Source organism: Eurosta solidaginis, chromosome 2 (assembly GCF_040869045.1).
Source record: "Eurosta solidaginis isolate ZX-2024a chromosome 2, ASM4086904v1, whole genome shotgun sequence".
Classification (NCBI taxonomy): Eukaryota; Metazoa; Arthropoda; class Insecta; order Diptera; family Tephritidae; genus Eurosta; species Eurosta solidaginis.
In genome coordinates this window covers 206,986,749-207,006,497 of record NC_090320.1, presented here as the reverse complement: position 1 = coordinate 207,006,497, position 19,749 = coordinate 206,986,749, and the positions used below count along the sequence as shown (strand labels likewise).

Sequence of the window (19,749 nt, the reverse complement as noted above, 5' to 3'; positions counted from 1 at the left end):
TGGGCGTGGTTATCATCCGATTTCGCTCATTTCCAACACCAATCTATTCTGGTTCCAGATAAGCTCGTGTACCAAGTTTGGTGAAGATATCTTAAATATTTACTCAAGTTATCGTGTTAACGGACAGACGGACGGACGGACATGGCTCAATCAATTTTTTTTTCGATACTGATGATTTTGATATATGGAAGTCTATATCTATCTCGATTCCTTTATACCTGTACAACCAACCGTTATCCAATCAAAGTTAATATACTCTGTGTGCAAAGCACGCTGAGTATAACAATAGCACTTCAATTTAAGAATAGGCAGTTGTATATGAGAAAGGACCTTATCAGTGCGGGTTCAGACCTGGTGAATCTACCATCGACCAGATCGACTTCGCGAAAAAAGAATTGACACTCATCACCTCTTCGTCGGTTTTAAAGCCGTCTCCGATAGAAAAAAAAGGAGCTGCCTATATGCCGCTATGTCTGAATTTGGTGTCCCTGCAAATATTATACAGCTGTGCAAAATGGCGTTGAGCAACACCATCAGTCAAAACTGGCAAATACCTCCCAGCCCTTCGTAACTAAACTCGGATTCAGACAGGGTGACATCCTATCGTGCGATTTCTTTAATTTGATGCTGTATGTAATTATACTAGAACAACAACATTAGCTTTGAAAGCCAGCGATGAATCACTCTTTGAACTTACAAGTATGTATGTATTGTACACACATTTAGCAGGTGAGGCGCTGGCGAACCCAAGCTCCTCGTGGAATGAGGGTGTGGGGCGGGATGTCTTAAAAGTTTCAATGTGGTCATATTAAATCGTGCATCATGTAGTCGGGCTAGTACCTTAGGTTAGGTTCGGTTAGGTTGAACTGGCCGGTTCATGAGGCCCTCACATAGACTGAATCCGTAGTTTTACCAGAAGTTTGTTTAGCGACCAAACTGAAAAACCCTTTCAAAAACAAGGACCACTTTTATAAAATAACTCCGCCCTCTTGGCAAATACTAAAAGCTCGCTAGACTATGTGCCACTGGCTGCTTCTATATCTGACAGCCGTATCACTCCTAAGAGCTGGAGCCTTAGCCTGGCAAGCGCAGGGCACGAGCACAAAACGTGCTCGATCGTTTCCTCCTGCAACCAGCACTTCCTACTATCACTCACCAAGCCTAATTTAAAGGCATGTGACGGCAGAAGGCAGTGTACAGTGAGAAAACCCGTCATGAGTCTACGGTCCTCTCTTTTTAATTATAGAAGCAACTTTGTTAGTCTAAGGATGTAAGACCTACACATAATCTTCGACACTTTACAGCCCCGCGCTTGGGCCCACGCCGTTCCCGCTTGGTCGATCATGTGTACCTCCCGCCTTCTCTTAATCTCGCACAATCTAATTGGTACGTCTACGGAGCAAGTTTCAAAGAATACTCCCTTTTTAGCTAGTTCATCCGCTTTTTCATTGTAAGGTTATATTTATATTCAACTTTAAATGTACCTACTTTAAATAAATTGAATTTTTTTGTTCTTGTTAATTTTTATTTTTCAATTGTAAAATATTGTTTTTCAAAAATTTTCATTCGTTTGAAATATTTAAAAACTTTTTGTAACATACTTTTAGGAGCGGTTAAATAAAAATATTTTATAAAAATAAATAGTGCTTATTATTAAATAGTGATTTATATATTAAATACCACATTGGCGATCTAGCCAGCCAAACATAAAAACCGTCCTTCAAAAACAACGAATCAAATTTTAATTCTTGTATGCTGTATGAAATAATAACGCCACCAGTTGATGTTCAGCCAAAATCGATTTATTCTCTTCCTAGTTATATATTATGCGAGTGGAAACCATATTGACTTCCGAAAACGATACCATAGTTCTGTTTACTATATCCAACTTATTACGTTTTTATCAGCAAATTCTTAAACAAATTGTTAAAGTGCGTAACATCTTGCAACGTCCAGCTCTAACTCGCTAAAAGTTTTGTAATTCGTACCTTTAAACTAGTGTGAAGTGTCCTCACTACTCGAAGAATTATCTGAAAAACAAGTTGAAAATATATACCAAATATATCGTGAACATCACAAGAGCCCTCTCTAACGCGTATTTGACGTAGACGTGGTGGTCCAAAAACTAGATTCACTTCTATAAAATTAGTTTATTTTCAACTGCACGACGTCGTCTTCGTAGTATTTTTGGATTGTCATTATTTCAGACGTTACCGCTGCATCATTAACATCAGCCTTTCAATCAAACATTGCAAGAGCAACAACAACAAAAGCTACAAATACAAAACAATTAAAGCCATTGCACAATACATTGTCCAATTTCATCAATCAATTTTAAAGCCATTGCACAATACATTGTCTAAATTCATCAATCAATTTTTAAACCATTGCGACAAATATTTGGTGAGCTGTATCTAGTATTAATATTATTTATATGTATCTGTATATGTATCAAAATAGATTAATAATTTGGGTTTTGTAAACGCTCCTTTCCGGACATTTTTATTTCTTCCTATAATATAATTTTTGTAGTTATTTCTATTAACAATGTTTCATTCACCATCAAATAATATACGTACATCTACACCACGAAATCAAGTAAACGATTCACTTATTGATTTGGATAATGAAAATTATCAAAATGATTTACCAAATCCATATGTGAATCAAAATAGTGAAATTTTTGCTACATCGGTAAAACTTCCCCAATTTTGGACTAATTGCCCTGAAGCATGGTTCATCCATGCTGAAATGCAATTTAGTCGAAAGAACATTACTCAGGAAGGGACAAAATATGAATATGTCATAACTGCACTTCCACAGGATGTAATTATGACAATTCTTGATTTTATGCAAAATCCTCCTGAAAATGACAAATTTTCTGCATTAAAGAAAATTTTAATTGAACGGCACTCATTAAGTGAGAATGCCAAATTAGATCGAGTGTTATCCGATTCAGAAATGGGAGATCGTAAACCTTCTGAGTTTTATCGGTCTCTAGTGCTACTCTCTGGAAACAATTTTAGCAAAGAAATTCTTAAAAAGCTTTGGATAAGGAAGTTGCCCAAAAATTTAAGTATTATTCTTACTAATTCGAATTTGAATGAAATAAGTGAATTAGTTAAATTAGCCGATAATATTTGGGAAGTTTATAATAAAAATGAAATAGCCTCAGTTAGTAATTTTCCAAATTCTAAAAGCGAAAATACAATTATTTCAAATTTGGTTCAAACAACTAACATGATGTGCAAAAATTTTGAAAAATTGTCATTAGAGATCAGTGAAATTAAAAATCAGATGAGTCAAAATTATTCAAGGTCCCGATCTTTTAGTAGGAATCGTTTTAGAAGTCCTTCTAGATATCGATCAAAGTCTCGTGACAACCCAAATTGGCTCTGTATGTATCATTATAAGTTTGGTAATCAGGCTTTGAAGTGCGAAAAACCATGCGCTTTTAAAAATAATAGTTCGTCAAACTAAAGTTATCCGTTGTTACGGCGACAAACAACGGACATTTAGACACCTTTACACGTCGCTTATTTATTTTTGATAAAACAAATAAACTTAATTTTTTAATAGATAGTGGTGCAGAAATTTCAGTGCTTCCGGTTTCAAAATCTTCAAGTTCGAAAAAGTCATCAGATATTATTTTAACTGCAGCTAACGGTTCAACGATTTCGACATACGGTAAAAAACTTTTGAATATTAATTTAGGACTGCGTCGCGAATTTCCGTTCACGTTTTTAATAGCAGATATAGCTAAACCAATTATCGGTGCTGATTTTTTGTGTAAATATGGTCTCTTAGTTGATGTTAAACGCAAATGCTTAGTAGATGTTCGTAATGTTTCGCTACCAAAAGTTTTCGCTGTTGATAACAAATTTACAAAGTTACTAAAAGAATTTCCTTCTTTATTTTCTGAACCAGATTATTCACAACCAGTTAGACATACAACAGTTCACAGATTAGTCACTGAAGGAAATTTGCCATTTTCTAAACCAAGACGTTTAGACCCCATTAAATTCAAAGTAACTAAAACTGAATTCGATTTTTTAGTAAAGACAGGGATATGTAGACCTTCTAATTCAGCAGTAGCATCTCCTTTCCATCTTGTACCCAAGAAGGAGTTAAATGGCTGGCGTCCTTGTGGAGATTTTAGAAAATTAAATGTCGTAACAGTTCCTGATCGTTATCCTTTGCCCCATGTTCATGACTTCAACATGAATCTAAGAAATAAGAAAATATTTTCAAAATTAGATTTGGTAAGAGCTTATCACCAAATTCCAATGGCAGAAGAGGATATCTATAAAACTGCAATCACTACGCCTTTTGGCATGTTTGAATTTGTACGAATGCCTTTCGGGCTTAGGAACTCCGCGCAAACTTTTCAAAGATTTATTAATGAAGTAGTTAATGATTTAGACTTTGTTTTTACATATATTGATGATCTCTTAGTGGCAAGCGAAAATGAGGAACAACATTTCAAAGATCTTCGCGTACTATTTCAGCGCCTAACGGAGTACGGTTTAAATATAAAACCAAGTAAATGTACTTTTGGCGTAACAAATGTTGACTTTTTAGGACATAATATTTCTGAAACGGGAGAAGAAAAAGTTTTAGCCATTCGAAATTTTGATCGTCCAAAATCTATTAAGCAGGCACAAAAATTTATTGGTATGGTTAATTATTGCCATCGATATATACCAAAATTAGCAGAGTTTACGACAGTTATCTATGATTTAATTAATAGAACAAATAAGAAGCGAGACAAGATTTTAATTTGGGACGATACATCTAATAAAGCTTTCGAATGCATTAAAGAAAAGTTTGCATCTGCGATATTGTTAAATCATTTTAACAAAGATGCAAAACTTTCTTTAAATGTAGATGCATCCAATACGGCAATAGGTGGTGTCATACATCAAACGTTTAATAATAAGTCAGAACCACTTGCATTCTTTTCAAAGAAATTGTCTCCATCCGAAATTAAATATAGTGCATTTGATAGGGAACTATTAGCTATTTATTTGAACATTAAACATTTTCGTTACCTTCTAGAAGGACGTTAATTTACAGTTTTCACAGATCACAAGCCTCTTGTATTTGCTTTAAATTCAAAAACAGAACGCAGTCCAAGACAGACTAGACATATGGAATTCATTGCTCAGTTTACGAATGACATTAGGTATATTAAAGGACAAGAAAATGTTGTAGCTGATACATTATCTCGTGCGTTTGAAGTAGAAGCAATTAATAATTCGGACATTAATTTAAAAATTTTACAAAGTGAACAACAACAAGACAGTGAATTAAGCAAACTTACCTCAGGGCAAACATTTTTAAATTTGAAACTAATAAAAATTCCTGTTCTTAACTTTAATATATGGTGCGAAGTGTCAGGAGAAAATCCTAGGCCTTTCATTCCAAACAATTTAAGAAAAATAATATTTGATATGTTACATGGGATTTCACATCCTGGTAGTAGAGCACACGTCGTTTGATAGTTAAGAAATATTTTTGGCCTAAAATGAATAAAGATATTAATACTTGGTCTAAAGAATGTATAAGTTGTCAAAAATCGAAAGTACATCGTCATACAAAATCTCCAGTTATGAAAATTACAATTCCAAAATCTACATTTGAACACATTCACTTAGATATTGTTGGACCCTTACCTGTTTCAAAAGGATATCGTTACATATTAACTATAATTGATAGATTTACACGTTGGCCAGAGGCATTCGCACTAAGAGATATTTCTGCAGTTACGGTTGTAAATAAATTTTTTAAAGAATATATTTCACGTTTTGGAGTTCCATTAGAAATAACAACAGATCAGGGATCTCAATTTACTTCAAACTTGTTTTCAGAATTAACGAAACTTCTTGGAAGTCATCAAATAACAAACTCTCCTTATCATCCCCAAGCTAATGGAATGATAAGACGTTTTCATAGACAGCTTAAATCTTCAATAATGGCTATGAATGGATCCAGAGATTGGTATGAAGAGTTACCAATAGTACTTATGGGTTTGCGATCGATTTTTAAAGAAGATATTTCAGCAACACCGGCTGAAATGGTTTATGGACAAAATTTAAGATTACCTGGTGAATTATTTGTTTCAACTACAGAGAATATAACTTTAACGGCTGTTTTAAGTAGTTTGCGTGAACATTTTAAAAATTTTAAATCAAATTTGGAACATCATCAAAATTCTAGTGGTATTTTTGTTCCAAAAGATTTAAAAGATTGTCATTTTGTTTTTGTACGTGTAATAAACAAACATTCCTTGCAACATCCGTATGAAGGTCCTTATAGAGTTATTGAAAAAGATATTAAAAACTTTAAAATTGAAATAAACAATGAAATTAAATCTATTCCTATTGATCGTTTAAAACCAGCAATGATTGATAAAATACAGATACCTAACACAAAAACAAAAAAGAAAGTTACTTTTAATTTATTTAAAATTAAATCTCCGGAAGGGGGAGTATTGTTGGGTTATATTTATATTCAACTTTAAATGTACCTACTTTAAATAAATTGAATTTTTTTGTTCTTGTCAATTTTTATTTTTCAATTGTAAAATATTGTCTTTCAAAAATTTTCATTCGTTTGAAATATTTAAAAACTTTTTGTAACATACTTTTAGGAGCGGTTAAATAAAAATATTTTATAAAAATAAATAGTGCTTATTATTAAATAGTGATTTATATATTAAATACCACATTCATTCCTATCTATTCCTATATGCCCTGAGACGCAATATAGATGTATGCTTTCCCCTGTCCCGATTCTTTCTAGAGATTGCTTACACTCTAACACACTTTTGGATGTGCCCTAATTGGTGCTTGGCTGTCAATATAAAATATAATATAAAGAGGCTGCAGTTTAAACTATTCTCTTCCAATGTTTCTAATGCTTTGGTTACGGCTAATATTTCCGCTTGAAACACGCTACAGTGATCTGGCAGTTTGTACGATCTGTTCCTTCCTGTTACGATCTCCTTCCACTATTTTGGAACCATTTGTGTTCACATGTATGGCCTCGTCCGCCATTTGAGCACCCTTGCGCCAACCATCCACCTCTATTGTGGCTTTAAGAGCCCCCTCGAAGCACAATACTACTATGGCCCTTTGGTCTGCGCTCAAGCTGCTCCGAGGCACTGAGCCTCGTTGCACTTATTGATAGTGCCTTAATGGTGCTTGTTACACGATAACACTTCCCAAAATCTTCGGGGAGTGTCTTTATTGCTACAACAACAACAACAACTGTTATGGTGTGTATCTGCGATGGAAAGCTTTTCATCTGCATTATCTGCATTAGCAGATATCGTTCACAGTCGGCACAAAAAATTAAGGCCCATCAGTTGGTAAACAGAGTGCAAAAACAGCACCCGACAAATTTAAATATAAGGTCGTCATAATATCCTTTCTATTTTTGTATTATCTTTCGTTCTTTAAGGTTATATGCGATACCAAGAAGGCTAATTCTTCTATAGTTGGGGCGGTTTACAGGACTTCCTTCCTGCGGAATAAACACCTTGGCAAGGAGGGCACCCTAATTCATGTTTCTACCTTGTCGTTTCTGTCCTTTGTCATTCCAGAACAATGGAAGATGGCAAGGATAATTACACTACTAAAGCCTGGGAAACTAGCTGACGAAGGTAAGGCGACGATGTCACTCCTTCTACCATTAGCGAAGACGTTGGAAACCGTTCTACTCAAAAATTTACCTGAAATCTTCGATCAGTCATCAGCATGGCTACCGCAAAATGCAAAGCACTGTCACTGCACTAAGTGCCATGAATCACGGACTGAACCAAGAAAATCGCCATCAAGGTACGCTACAAAAATACGGCAAGACGAAACTTCAGTAACGCCCCGATTCTATTGTGGTAACAACATTCTTCACCACGGTAACGAAATCATGTGGCAACTTTTACACTCTTTTGGTATTCTACCTGCGAAAGTAGCCGGATAATTTTTTACCCACAAAAGTAGGTGGTTACATCGAAATAACCACACAACAGCTGTTGTTCAGAAAAGGCAAAACTGAAAAATAAAGAATTGTAAGCGCAAATAAGTAAAGATAATCGTAAAAAAGTGTTGCCTCTTGCTATACATATTTGTTTACATTATGTACTTTCACGGAATAAATTACAATATACCTATGTAGAAACCTAACATGCATAATATGCATATACACATCGTCCCGTTTATTCGTTAACCTCGTATCTACAAGTGAGACATTTTCGGTAAAGCGAACACGGTTGCCACACCATGTTTTCATTTGGGACCAAAATTCATCGAAAAAAAGAACAAAATTTTTGTTTTATTTTATTAGTATAAAATACAAAATTTTAGGATGTTTCTATATAAAATTTGACTAAACATGGTGGATACTTTCCTTTAATTCAAGCTGAACAAACAAATATATGGGCATGCAACCAAAAATGATACTATATTTTGACATAGGATAAGTCTATGTCTTCCACCAACCAAACGTTGTGAACCTAGTTTTGGTCACAAAGCTCTTGGTTCCAGCATTATGTTGTTGATTGCAATGAAATAAAATGTATGGTGCAGTTAGGTTTTAGTAAGAAACGGTTCAAAATTTGCGTTCTGGTGTTGCCGAACTATGTATGTGGAAAACTCAGTAAATCATAAATGAAACTAGTCAATTTTGTTAGTCCTATTTTTATAGATGCTTACCTTTTCTCTTAGCGTTTAAACTTAATATCAGAGCCTAGATTCAGTAAGTGTGAGTTTTGATCCCAGGACTAAGGGGTTCTGCTGGCACCTACGGGAATAATTTTATACAAAACATTTCTTCCGAGATCGAATCTCTTTTGCATTGGCTTCCTTCTGTCTTCGAGTTAAAATATTTCTTGTGCGAATATACTTAGTTTTCAATTACCTTGCGTTGCTTAACACCACAATAGTCCTGGAATTCCTTGAACTCATTGAGCTGGGTGAGAAAGGTTTAAATATCAAATTTCCAAACGAGAAGTAATGCATCGAATTTCTTTGTATAAGTTTTGAAAGTGTTAGGCTCACGGAGGGTGCTCGCTATAAGCTATGCTAGGCGAGAAGAAATTTTTATTTTCATATATTTATTTTACATAGCGTTGTATAACCGATCGAAATATCTAGCCGTTATTAATATTATTATAAAACAAGAGTTTTTTTTTTTTTGATTAGTCGGTTATTTCATCAACAATTAACGACAATGTGTTTGCCAACACTTTTCTTTTTAATGCCTGGCTTAATTATATCCCAGGTGAAATGTTATTGTTCTGGTACGTTTTACTGACTGAGCAATTTTTTATGGTGAGAGTTCCATTGAAGTAAATTCAAAATTATATGGGGGCTAACGAAAGTGTGGCGAATTTTTGGGCAATATTATGAATTTTTACCTGAGTGAAAATGAAAGAAAAGTTCCAATCTTGGCTACTGCCTAAAAAGGACCAAAATTGAAGAAAAGGGATCAGCGGACCAAATGGGGTTGGAAGGGACCATTTTTGGCGTGAAAAGCGAAGAAAACTCCCAAATTTCTCCACAGACACTGGTGAGTTTCTTGATGATGGCAGCGTTACCACTTGGGCCAGAATCGCGAATAAAAGAACTGGTAACGATATTCGGTTACATAATGTTCTGGAAACTATTTTACCGGCAACGCTCAGAATCGAGGCGTAAATGTGAGAATTAAACAAAGGTTGCCGGAGGGTTTTGTTCTATCCCCACTTTTGTTTAATCAACGTATCAAAGCTCCATTTTCCGCTACAAGGAGCAGACCGTCATCTAACACCCCGATTCTGAGCGTTACCGGTAAAATAGTACCTAGAACATTATGTAACCGAATATCGTTACCAGTTCTTTTATCCGCGATTCTGGCCACGTGGTAACGCTGTCATCACCGAAAAACTCACCAGTGTCTGTGGAGAAATTTGAAAGGTAGTTTTCTTCGCTTTCACGGTTGCCACTTTGGTCCATTTGGACCAAAAATGGTCCCTATTTAGGCAGTAGCCACGATTGGTACTTTTCTTTCTTTTTCACTCAGGAAATTCGAAACACTTTCGTTAACCCCCATATAATTTTGAATTTACTTCAATGGAACTCTCACCATAAAAAATTGCTCAGTCAATAAAATATACCAGAACAATAACATTTCACATAGGATATATTATATGCCAGGCATTAAAGATAAAAGTATTGGCAAACACATTGTCGTTAATTGTTGATGAAATAACCGACTAATCAAAAACACTATTGTTTTATAATAATATTAATAATGGCTAGATATTTCGATCGGTTATACAACACTATGTAAAATATATGAAAATAAAAGTTGCTTCTCGCCTAGCATAGCTTATAGCGAGCACTCTGCCGTGAGCCTAACACTCTCAAAACTTATACAAAGAAATTCTATGCATTACTTCTCGTTTGGTACGTTGATATTTAAATCTTTCTCACCCAGCTCAATGAGTTCAAGGAATTCCAGGACTATTGTGGTGTTAAGCCACGCAAGGTAATTGAAAACTAAGTATCTTGGCACAAGAAATATTTTAACTCGAAGACAGAAGGAAGCAAATGGAAAAGAGGTTTGATTTCGGAAGAAATGTTTTGTATAAAATTATCCCCGTAGGTGCTAGCAGAACCCCTGAGGCCTGGGATCAAAACTCACACTTACTGAATCTGGGCTCTCATATGGACTTTAAACGTAAAGGGAACAAGTAAGGAAGGTTAAGTTCGGGTGTAACCGAACATTACATACTCAGTTGAGAGCTATGGTGGCAACATAAGGGAAAATAACCATGTAGGAAAATGAACCGAGGGTAACCCTGGAATGTGTTTGTATGACATATGTATTAAATGAAAGGTATTGAAGAGTATTTTAAGAGGGAGTGGGCCATAGTTCTATAGGTAGACGCCATTTAGGGATATCGCCATAAAGGTGGATCAGGGTTGACTCTAGAATTTGTTTGTACGATATGGGTATCAAATGAAAGGTGTTAATGAGTATTTTAAAAGGGTGTGATCCTTATTTCCATAGGTGGACGCCGTTTCGAGATATCGCCATAAAGGTGGACCAGGGGTGACCCTAGAATTTGTTTGTACGATATGGGTATAAAATGAAAGGGGTTAATGAACATTTTAAAAGGGAGTGGGCCTTAGTTCCATAGGTGGGCGCCTTTTCGAGATATCGCCATAAAGGTGGACCAGGGGTGACTCTAGAATGCGTTTGTACAATATGGATACCAAACGAAAGGTGTTAATGAGTATTTCAAAAGGGCGTGGAGTTTAGTTCTACAGGTGGACGCCTTTACGAGATAGCGCCATAAAGGTGGACCAGGGGTGACTCTAGAATGTGTTTGTACGATATGGGTATCAAATTAAAGGTATTAATGAAGGTTTTAAAAGGGAGTGGTGGTAGTTGTATAGGTGGTCGCCTTTTAGAGATATCGCCATAAAGGTGGACCAGGGGTGACTCTAGAATGTGTTTGTACGATATGGGTATCAAATTAAAGGTATTATTGAGGGTTTTAAAAGGGAGCAGTGGTAGTTGTATAGGTGGTCGCTTTTTCGAGATATCGCCATAAAGGTAGACCAGGGGGACTCTAGAATGCGTTTGTACAATATGGGTATCAAACGAAAGATGTTAATGAGTATTTTAAAAGGGCGTGGGGCTTAGTTCTATAGGTGGACGCCTTTTCGAGATATCGGCATAAAGGTGGACCAGGGGTGAATCCAGAATGCGTTTGTACAATATAGGTATCAAACGAAAGGTATTAATGAGTATTTTAAAAGGTAGTGGACCTTAGTTCTATAGGTGGTCGCCTTTTTGAAATATCGCCATAAAGGTGGACCAGGTGTGACTCTAGAATATGTTTGTACGATATGGGTATCAAATGAAAGGTGTTAATGAGTATTTTGAAAGGGTGTGGGGCTTTGTTCTATAGGTGGACGCCTTTTCGAGATATCATAAAGGTGGACCAGGGGTGACTCTAGAATGTGTTTGTACGATATGGGTATCAAATTAAAGGTATTAAGGAGGCTTTTAAAAGGGAGTGGCGGTATTTTTATATGTGAAGGCGTTTTCCAGATATCGACCAAAATGTGGACCAGGGTGACCCAGAACATCTTCTGTTGGATACCGCTAATTTATTTATATATATAATACCACGAACAGTATTCCTGCCAAGATTTCAAGGGTTTTTTATTTCGCCCTACAGGACTTTTTCATTTCTTTCTACTTAATATGGTAGGTGTCACACCCATTTTACAAAGTTTTTTTCTAAAGTTATATTTTGTGTCAATAAACTAATCCAAATACCATGTTTCATCCCTTTTTTCGTATTTGGTATAAAATTATGGCATTTTTTCGTTTTTCGTAATTTTCGATATCGAAAAAGTGGGCGTGGTCATAGTCCGATTTCGGCCATTTTTTATACCAATACAAACTGAGTTCAGATAAGTACGTGAACTGAGTTTAGTAAAGATATATCGATTTTTTCTCAAGTTATCGTGTTAAAGGCCGAGCGGAAGGACAGACGGCCGACTGTGTATAAAAACTGGGCGTGCCTTCAACCGATTTCGCCCTTTTTCACAGAAATAAGTTATCGTCCCAGAATCTAAGCCCCTATGAAATTTCACAAGAATTGGTAAATTTTTGTTCGACTTATGGCATTAAAATTATCCTATACAAATTAAATGAAAAGGGGTGGAGCCACCCCCATTTTAAAATTTTCTTTTATTTTGCATTTTGTTTCACCATATCATTACTGGAGTTGAATGTTGACATAATTTACTTATATACTGTAATTAAAATTTTTTTTAAAATTTGACTTTAAAAAAAATTTTTTTTAAGTGGGCGTGGTCGTTCTCCGATTTTGTTAATTTTTATTAAGCATACATATAGTAATAGGAGTAACGTTCCTGCCAAATTTCATCATAATATCTTCAACGACTGCCAAATTACAAGCTTGTAAAACTTTTAAATTACCTTCTTTTAAAAGTGGGCGGAGCCACGCCCATTGTCCAAAATTTTACTAATTTTCTATTCTGCGTCATAAGTTCAACTCACCTACCAGTTTTCATAGCTTTATTCGTCTTTGGTAATGAATTATGAGCTCTGCTCAACTGAGTATAAAAAGAATCATCTATAAAAATAGCATCAACAAATTGCCTAGTTTCGTTTATGAATTACTGAGTTTTCCACATACATAGTTCGGCAACACCAGAACGCAAATTTTGAACCGTTTCTTACTAAAACCTGCACTGTACATTTTATTTCATTGCAATCAACAACAAATGCTAGAACCAAGAGCTTTGTGACCAAAACTAGGTTCACAACGTTTGGTTGGTGAAAGACATAGACTTATCCTATGTCAAAATATAATACCATTTTTGTTTGCATGTACATATATTTGTTTATTCAGCTTGAATTAAAGAAAAGTCTTCACTATATTTAGAAACATTTTATATGGAAATATCCAAAAATTTTGTATTTTATACTAATAAAATAAAACAAAAATTTGGTCCTTTTTTCGATGAATTTTGGTCCCAAATGAAAATATGATGTGGCAACCATTTTCGTTTACCGAAAATGTCCCACTTGTAGATACGAGGTTAGCGAATTAAGCTGAAGACATTGGTGCTTTATCGGTAACCGTATCGGTAACCTTATATCAGCTGATTCGACCAACCTTATGAGAATCAATGCAATCGATTATTGGTGCCGCTAAGGTCGTAACCGTATCGTAGCCAACCAATTAGTTTTTGGTTAACCGTCGTAATGATAAACAGCTGATTACGTTAGGGATACGACTACAGCGATACGATATACGGCACCAATGACTCCCGCTTAAGGAAGTTTAATTTGGCTTTTACTGTAAACACAATGCCGAGCGACGACGATATACGCCGCGTCGGGCGATGACATTTTTCAAATTTACGCTCAGATATTTCGTCCAGTTAAACACAATAGACAGCGGCGGCGATATTTTCTGTCATTTCTTCGATGGAAAATAATTTCTTATATTAGTGACTATTTCTTGTGGGAAATGAATTCAATTTAAGGTCAGGATTAGCAGTATATACAAAAATGAATAACAGAGGCCGTTTGTTGAAAATTTTTAAAATTATAAACATCATTTTTGTAATGGTGGATATATATCGCGAGGTGTGCCAGCAGTTGAAGCGGCGATGGTGGGTGCGGCCAGTTAATCGTACAAGGAAGACTCTGAGCTTCCACGAAACTTCCTTCGCACAGTTGAAACTCTCAGATGAAGAACATTTCTTCAAGGCAACACGTATGAATGTTGCAAAGTTTAATGCGCTAGTGAATTTGTTACGAGAGCGACTTCAACGTTTTTCCATAAGAGAACCAATAAGTGAAGAAATCCGTTTGGGTATCACTTTGATGTAAGTAACTTTATAAACTATATATCTGTGTAAAAATGGAGTTTCAACAGGTTCTTGGCACAAGGCTGTAATCCACAGTATTTAGCTTGGTCATATAAATTGGGTGTTTCTACAGTTAGGAAAATAATATACGAGACATGCGATGCAATTTGGCATGGACTACGCGAAATTTACCTTGCCCAACCAAATCAAACCGAATTGAAAAACATTGCAGACAGGTTTGCTCCAATTGAAGTATGGTATTTAGTAACTATATATACTCATATATTATATTTTGGACAGGTTCTATGCAAAAACTGGAATGCCCCATTGTCTCGGCGCGGTGAACGGCAAACATGTGAAAGTAGTTTGCCCCAAACGTAGTGGTTCACTCTTTTTTAATTACAAAAAGACATTCAGTGTAGTTCTGATTGCAATTTTGGCACGAAGCGTATTTGGTAACATGATTCTAAGAAACGACCTGGAAATTCCTCCCCCAGATAACCTTCCAGGTAAAATGTTTATAACAGATAAGGTTTCAGTTAATTGATGCCATATTTCAAATAGGTACGGACCAAATATTTCCATATTTTTTCGTCGGTGACAGCGCATTTCCTCTGAAGCCTAATCTCATGCGCCCTTACCTTGGTCGAAATTTGTCACCCGCCAAACGAAATTATAACAAAAGGTTATCCTTCGTACGAGTGCACATTGAAAACACCTTTGGTATATTAGCAAATAGATGGAGAGTTCTTCATACAACGATTCACGCTGCTCCAGAAAATGTGGACAAAATTGTTTTAGCAACTATAGTCTTGCACAATTATTTAATGCTTGACAGTAGTAGTGGATACTTCGATCTGAATAGAGCCAGCAGTGATGAAAATGGGAATTTCGATTGTGGACAACTTTCAACAAGAATGGCATCTATTCAAATTGCTCATTCCAATCGATCAACAAATGAAGCATTTAGTTTGAGAGAGGAACTAGCGGAATACTTACTAGAAAGGCCAATGCGATCTGTGTGAAATCCGCAAACGTAAGTTAAAATACCAATGCGGACATATGTAGCTACGTTTTTTATTTTACCAAATCTTATAATATTAAAAGTGAAGCTTTAAAATATACGGTAAACTAGGGTTGGAAAAATTTAAGTGCAGTAAAATGTCCTCTTATCCTACAGCTTTTGTATTAAGTTTGAATGAGCTGTCTTTCTTTTTACAAAACTTGTTTTCTTCTTTTTGCTGATATGTTTTAGAGTTCCACTCTCATTTAGTCCTTATATAAAATCTCCTTTTTGTTGCCACCTGTCGATATGTACCAATTATTGGACTTCACTGCCAACGGGAGCTAAAAAATAATAATATTATCGTTTTCGGAGGGTGCAACCTACTTCTCAAGAGGGCCTGAATGGCTAATAAAATTCTTATAATTGGAAATTTGTACGGAAAATCCTTTATTAACTAATCGAGTGACTATTCAAAACTATATTTTTCCACATAAGGTGTCATTTGGTGCTTTTTCCGAAATAATATTTAGCCTTGTTATGTATCCAGCCAATAAACGGTTTTCCTCAATTTAGAAAGAAACACACACATTCTAATTTATTATAAGTATTTATTTACGTTGCTATATTAGCCTTTAAATTTTGTAGAGATAATGTTAAATAATTATCTTTTATTTGTACTGAGGTTACTCATTCTTATCGCATTCATAGATCATATATATATATATATATATATTGAAAATTATATATATTTTGAAAATTTAGTATGCAGTATAATTCATTTTATCATTCAATCATTCAAAATGTAATATTTAGTATGTAATATGTTAATTTAAATGTTTTTAAAAATCTCTATAAAAATTTCCAAATATATATTGAAAATTTAGTATGCAGTATAATTCATTTTATCATTCAATCATTCAAAATGTAATATTTAGTATGAAATATGTTAATTTAAATGTTTTTAAAAATCTCTATAAAAATTTCCAAATATATATTGAAAATTTAGTATGCAGTATAATTCATTTTATCATTCAATCATTCAAAATGTAATATTTTTAGTATGTAATAAGTTTATTTAAATAAGTATTCTGTATTAACAGCAGCGAACAGAAAAATAGCAGTGGCAATCAAATTAAATTCGCCAATTAAATCCCTTTTTTTCGATATTTGAAGAAAAAGCTTCAATGAATTTTGTTGCTAAAACTATGCAAACCATTCGCAAAAAGTTTACGAAAAATTCGAAAATTCGAGAGAATTTTACAAAAATTTCAAAGCTTTTATTAGAGTTCTCTGAATTTCTTTAAGTATGCAGCCTTGTAGTGCAATCAATTTTAGTCTAACAAAGTTATAGGTCTCTCGTAGGGTGTTTTAGATTTGCCTCTATACAAAACGTGAAACAATTACTTTTTTATATCCAAATGCGTGTCGGGAAAAAAGTTTCGAAAATCAATCCGAATTCTGAGAGATCTATAATTTTGTTAGGCTAAAATTGATAGGACTAGAAGGCTGCATACTCAAAGAGATTAAAAGAGAACTCTAATAAAAGCTTTGAAATTTTTGTAAAATTCTCTCGAATTTTCGAATTTTTTGTAAACTTTTTTGCGAATGGTTTGCATAGTTTTAGCACCAAAATTCATTGAAGCTTTTTTTCAAATATCGAAAAAAAAGAATTTAATTGGCGAATTTAATTTGATCGCCACTGCTATTTTTCTTTTCGCTGCTGTATGTCTTTACAATACACACACACACATTTACCATCAAGTAGTAAAATTTCATTACTCGAAGTAACATAAAACTGTCAATTAATACGTCCAGTTTTGATTTGCATCTACTTTTATGGCAAAAATGAATTTTTTTCTCACAAAGGTCTATTGTAGCTGCTTACATAATTCAGCCATCTTACTTTAGCGCATTAAATTCGCTCCATACAAGTTTAGCAAAATATGTCTAATTAATTTCCAAACTTATATTTTAATCTATGCAACTATTCATAATTTTTGTACACGAGCTGTTATCCCTCAGAAAAATTATGGCATACTTCCAAACTAGCAAAGCAATAGCGAAAGTTACAAACGTTTCAGGATTTTCCTGATAAAACGCCCCAAAGCCCTAGATCGGCAATACATACAAACACAAAATACATTTTTATCATAAAAGGACCCATGTACAAATTAGAAGTTTAGTAGTATTTTTTGATAAGTTACGTAATTGCTTTATGAAACGAAATAAAACCTGAACTACGAATAATAAAATTACCATGGATTAACTGCGTGAGCAAAAGTGTATGTGTATTAATAAAAAGTTTATAGGTTTGTTTAAAGGCTTAACTAGTCTAGTCTCTGAGTTGAATTACTTGAAAATTGTGCATCTAGCAAAAGAGAAAGATGTATGTATATTTAGTTGCTATCAAGTTTTAAATAAAATTTCAATGTTTTCACAAATTTGAACTATAGAATATACGTTATTCAATACCGATAGGTTATTAAATTGCATACTTCAACGCTCGAATTTGGTCTCCATTCTCTGTATAAAGGCAACATATGACCCAAAATGGCATACAGTGCCGTTGGGAATAACTGGTATACATAAATATCGTTAGCTTAATTAACAAAGGCCCTAACCAACAGACTTTTTGATACTGCATTTTTCGCAGACTTTGGTATATATTAAAAAACGCCCTGACAAAAAGTTTAAAGGGTTAGAACCATAGCCACTTTTGAAATGCCATTCTATGTTTTGTGAACGCGAAAATAAAATGTGATTCGCTACTCGTACAAATTTCAAATATGTTGGTTAGGTCCTTTGTGCATTAAGCTAACGATATGTCTGTAATGAGAGGTAAGCAGTCGCAACTCCACTTTTAGTCCAAATGGAACTAGTACCATTTTTCAATTTTATTATGGCTTCTTGACCTTCTGGCAAAAGATCTTAGCTCAGATATTGTTGGTTGCCTACACTTCGAACTTTACGGTGTATTGCCATTATCATTGTCATTGAGGTACTTGTTTTTCTCATTTCTCAAAATATATTTTTTGGACTTACGACTGTTTACCTATCAGCTAAAGACGTGAAATTATTGAACACTTGTCTTTCCTAGTTCTTCATAAACTAAAGCAACAACTTTCCTTTCAATATTGCGCACATTATTCTGTGATAAGTTGGCACTGGAAATTGTTTTCGCCAAGCTTTCAAACAAAAGCGAAGTTGAATCCCGTATTTTTTCCTGCTCAGGGGCACAAGCTATCTCTTGGATTGTTTTTGCGCATTCTTTTAGCACATCCTTGAAAACTGAAGTAACTTCGGCATCTGCTTGCTTTTTTGACTTCCGGTTCTTATTCTGAGCGACATAGCTTCTAGCTGCTTTATCATTTGAAGGTTTGGAATTCTCGTCAACTAACTGCGGTTCGTATACTATATACGGTTCGAAAGTAGCATCCATAATTGCATTTGGAGAATTGGAACAATCTGTCGAATTTTCGCTTATTTGCGATTCGTATACAATAAGTGGTTCACGATTTGAAGAGTTTGAGTAATCTGTTGACTTTTCATATACATCAGTATGTTCGTTAATCATGCCAGGATCACAATTTCCAACAGTTCTAAAAAGAAAAAAATATATGATTGATAATCTAATATATTTTCTATTACATACATCCCATTCCCGATCACACTATATTACATATAGAGTATCACTGTACCAAATATTGTGGGAATTCTAACGCATCTTTTGATACCACTCCTGGAATTTTTAGACGTGTAGTAATTGCGAAATGTAATGAAAACCACTCAAACCAATCGCGGCAATATACATAACCCTGACTTACTTTCTTGAATCAGAATAGTCGTCTAAAAACTGCATTGCATTCATGTATTTCCAACTTTTTGTAGCACTTCCTGCGGCGCTCCCGGAAGGAGATAGCGCACAGCGCTAACGCCTTTTATAAGTGTCTCGCAGACTTTTCCACTTTTTACGACATGTTTCTCCTAAAAAGGATACTTAAACATATGAGAAGAACCCACATCAAAACATATAAATACTTACCATCCAAGGTCAATGCTATGCCAATATTTTCAAATACGACTGCTTTTTATTTAAATTTTTATAATCTGAAGAACCAAGATTATATAAACAATCGTTTTCCTTAACTTTTTCTATGATATATTCACTTATATTTCTCAATTTTCAATTTGCATACAAAATTTTCACAAAATAATTTTACACAAACAGCTGATTTGACTATACTAAGGGTGACCATATGAAAGGACAAAGGAAGAGAGAAGAAGGAACTAATGACTTCACACAAAGAACTCACTGAAAAACTTTATTATAATCAT

General features: G+C 34.6%; 2 protein-coding genes across 3 annotated transcripts; one reads left to right on the top strand and one right to left on the bottom strand.

Moving 5' to 3' along the window:
• Window positions 1-13,818: 13,818 nt before the first annotated feature.
• Window positions 13,819-16,210, top strand: LOC137242575 (uncharacterized). The gene is made up of 4 exons (XM_067769851.1): window positions 13,819-14,426; window positions 14,477-14,644; window positions 14,709-14,917; window positions 14,973-16,210. The coding sequence occupies exons 1-4, from the start codon at window positions 14,107-14,109 to the stop codon at window positions 15,431-15,433; spliced, it is 1,158 nt and encodes a 385-aa protein (XP_067625952.1). The 5' UTR covers window positions 13,819-14,106; the 3' UTR covers window positions 15,434-16,210.
• Window positions 16,211-18,457: 2,247 nt separating this feature from the next.
• Window positions 18,458-19,749, bottom strand: LOC137242576 (uncharacterized). Of its 2 annotated transcripts, XR_010950291.1 has the most exons (4): window positions 19,457-19,749; window positions 19,239-19,398; window positions 19,067-19,153; window positions 18,458-19,013 (listed from the first exon to the last, which is right to left on the bottom strand). XR_010950291.1 is itself a non-coding variant. In XM_067769853.1 (3 exons), exons 2-3 carry the CDS (start codon window positions 19,280-19,282, stop codon window positions 18,488-18,490), a joined length of 570 nt encoding a protein of 189 aa, XP_067625954.1. In that variant the 5' UTR covers window positions 19,283-19,398; window positions 19,457-19,686; the 3' UTR covers window positions 18,458-18,487. The 2 variants fall into 2 exon arrangements, 1 of the variants encoding a protein (XP_067625954.1); XM_067769853.1 differs by lacking the exon at window positions 19,067-19,153 and having other exon boundaries at window positions 19,457-19,686.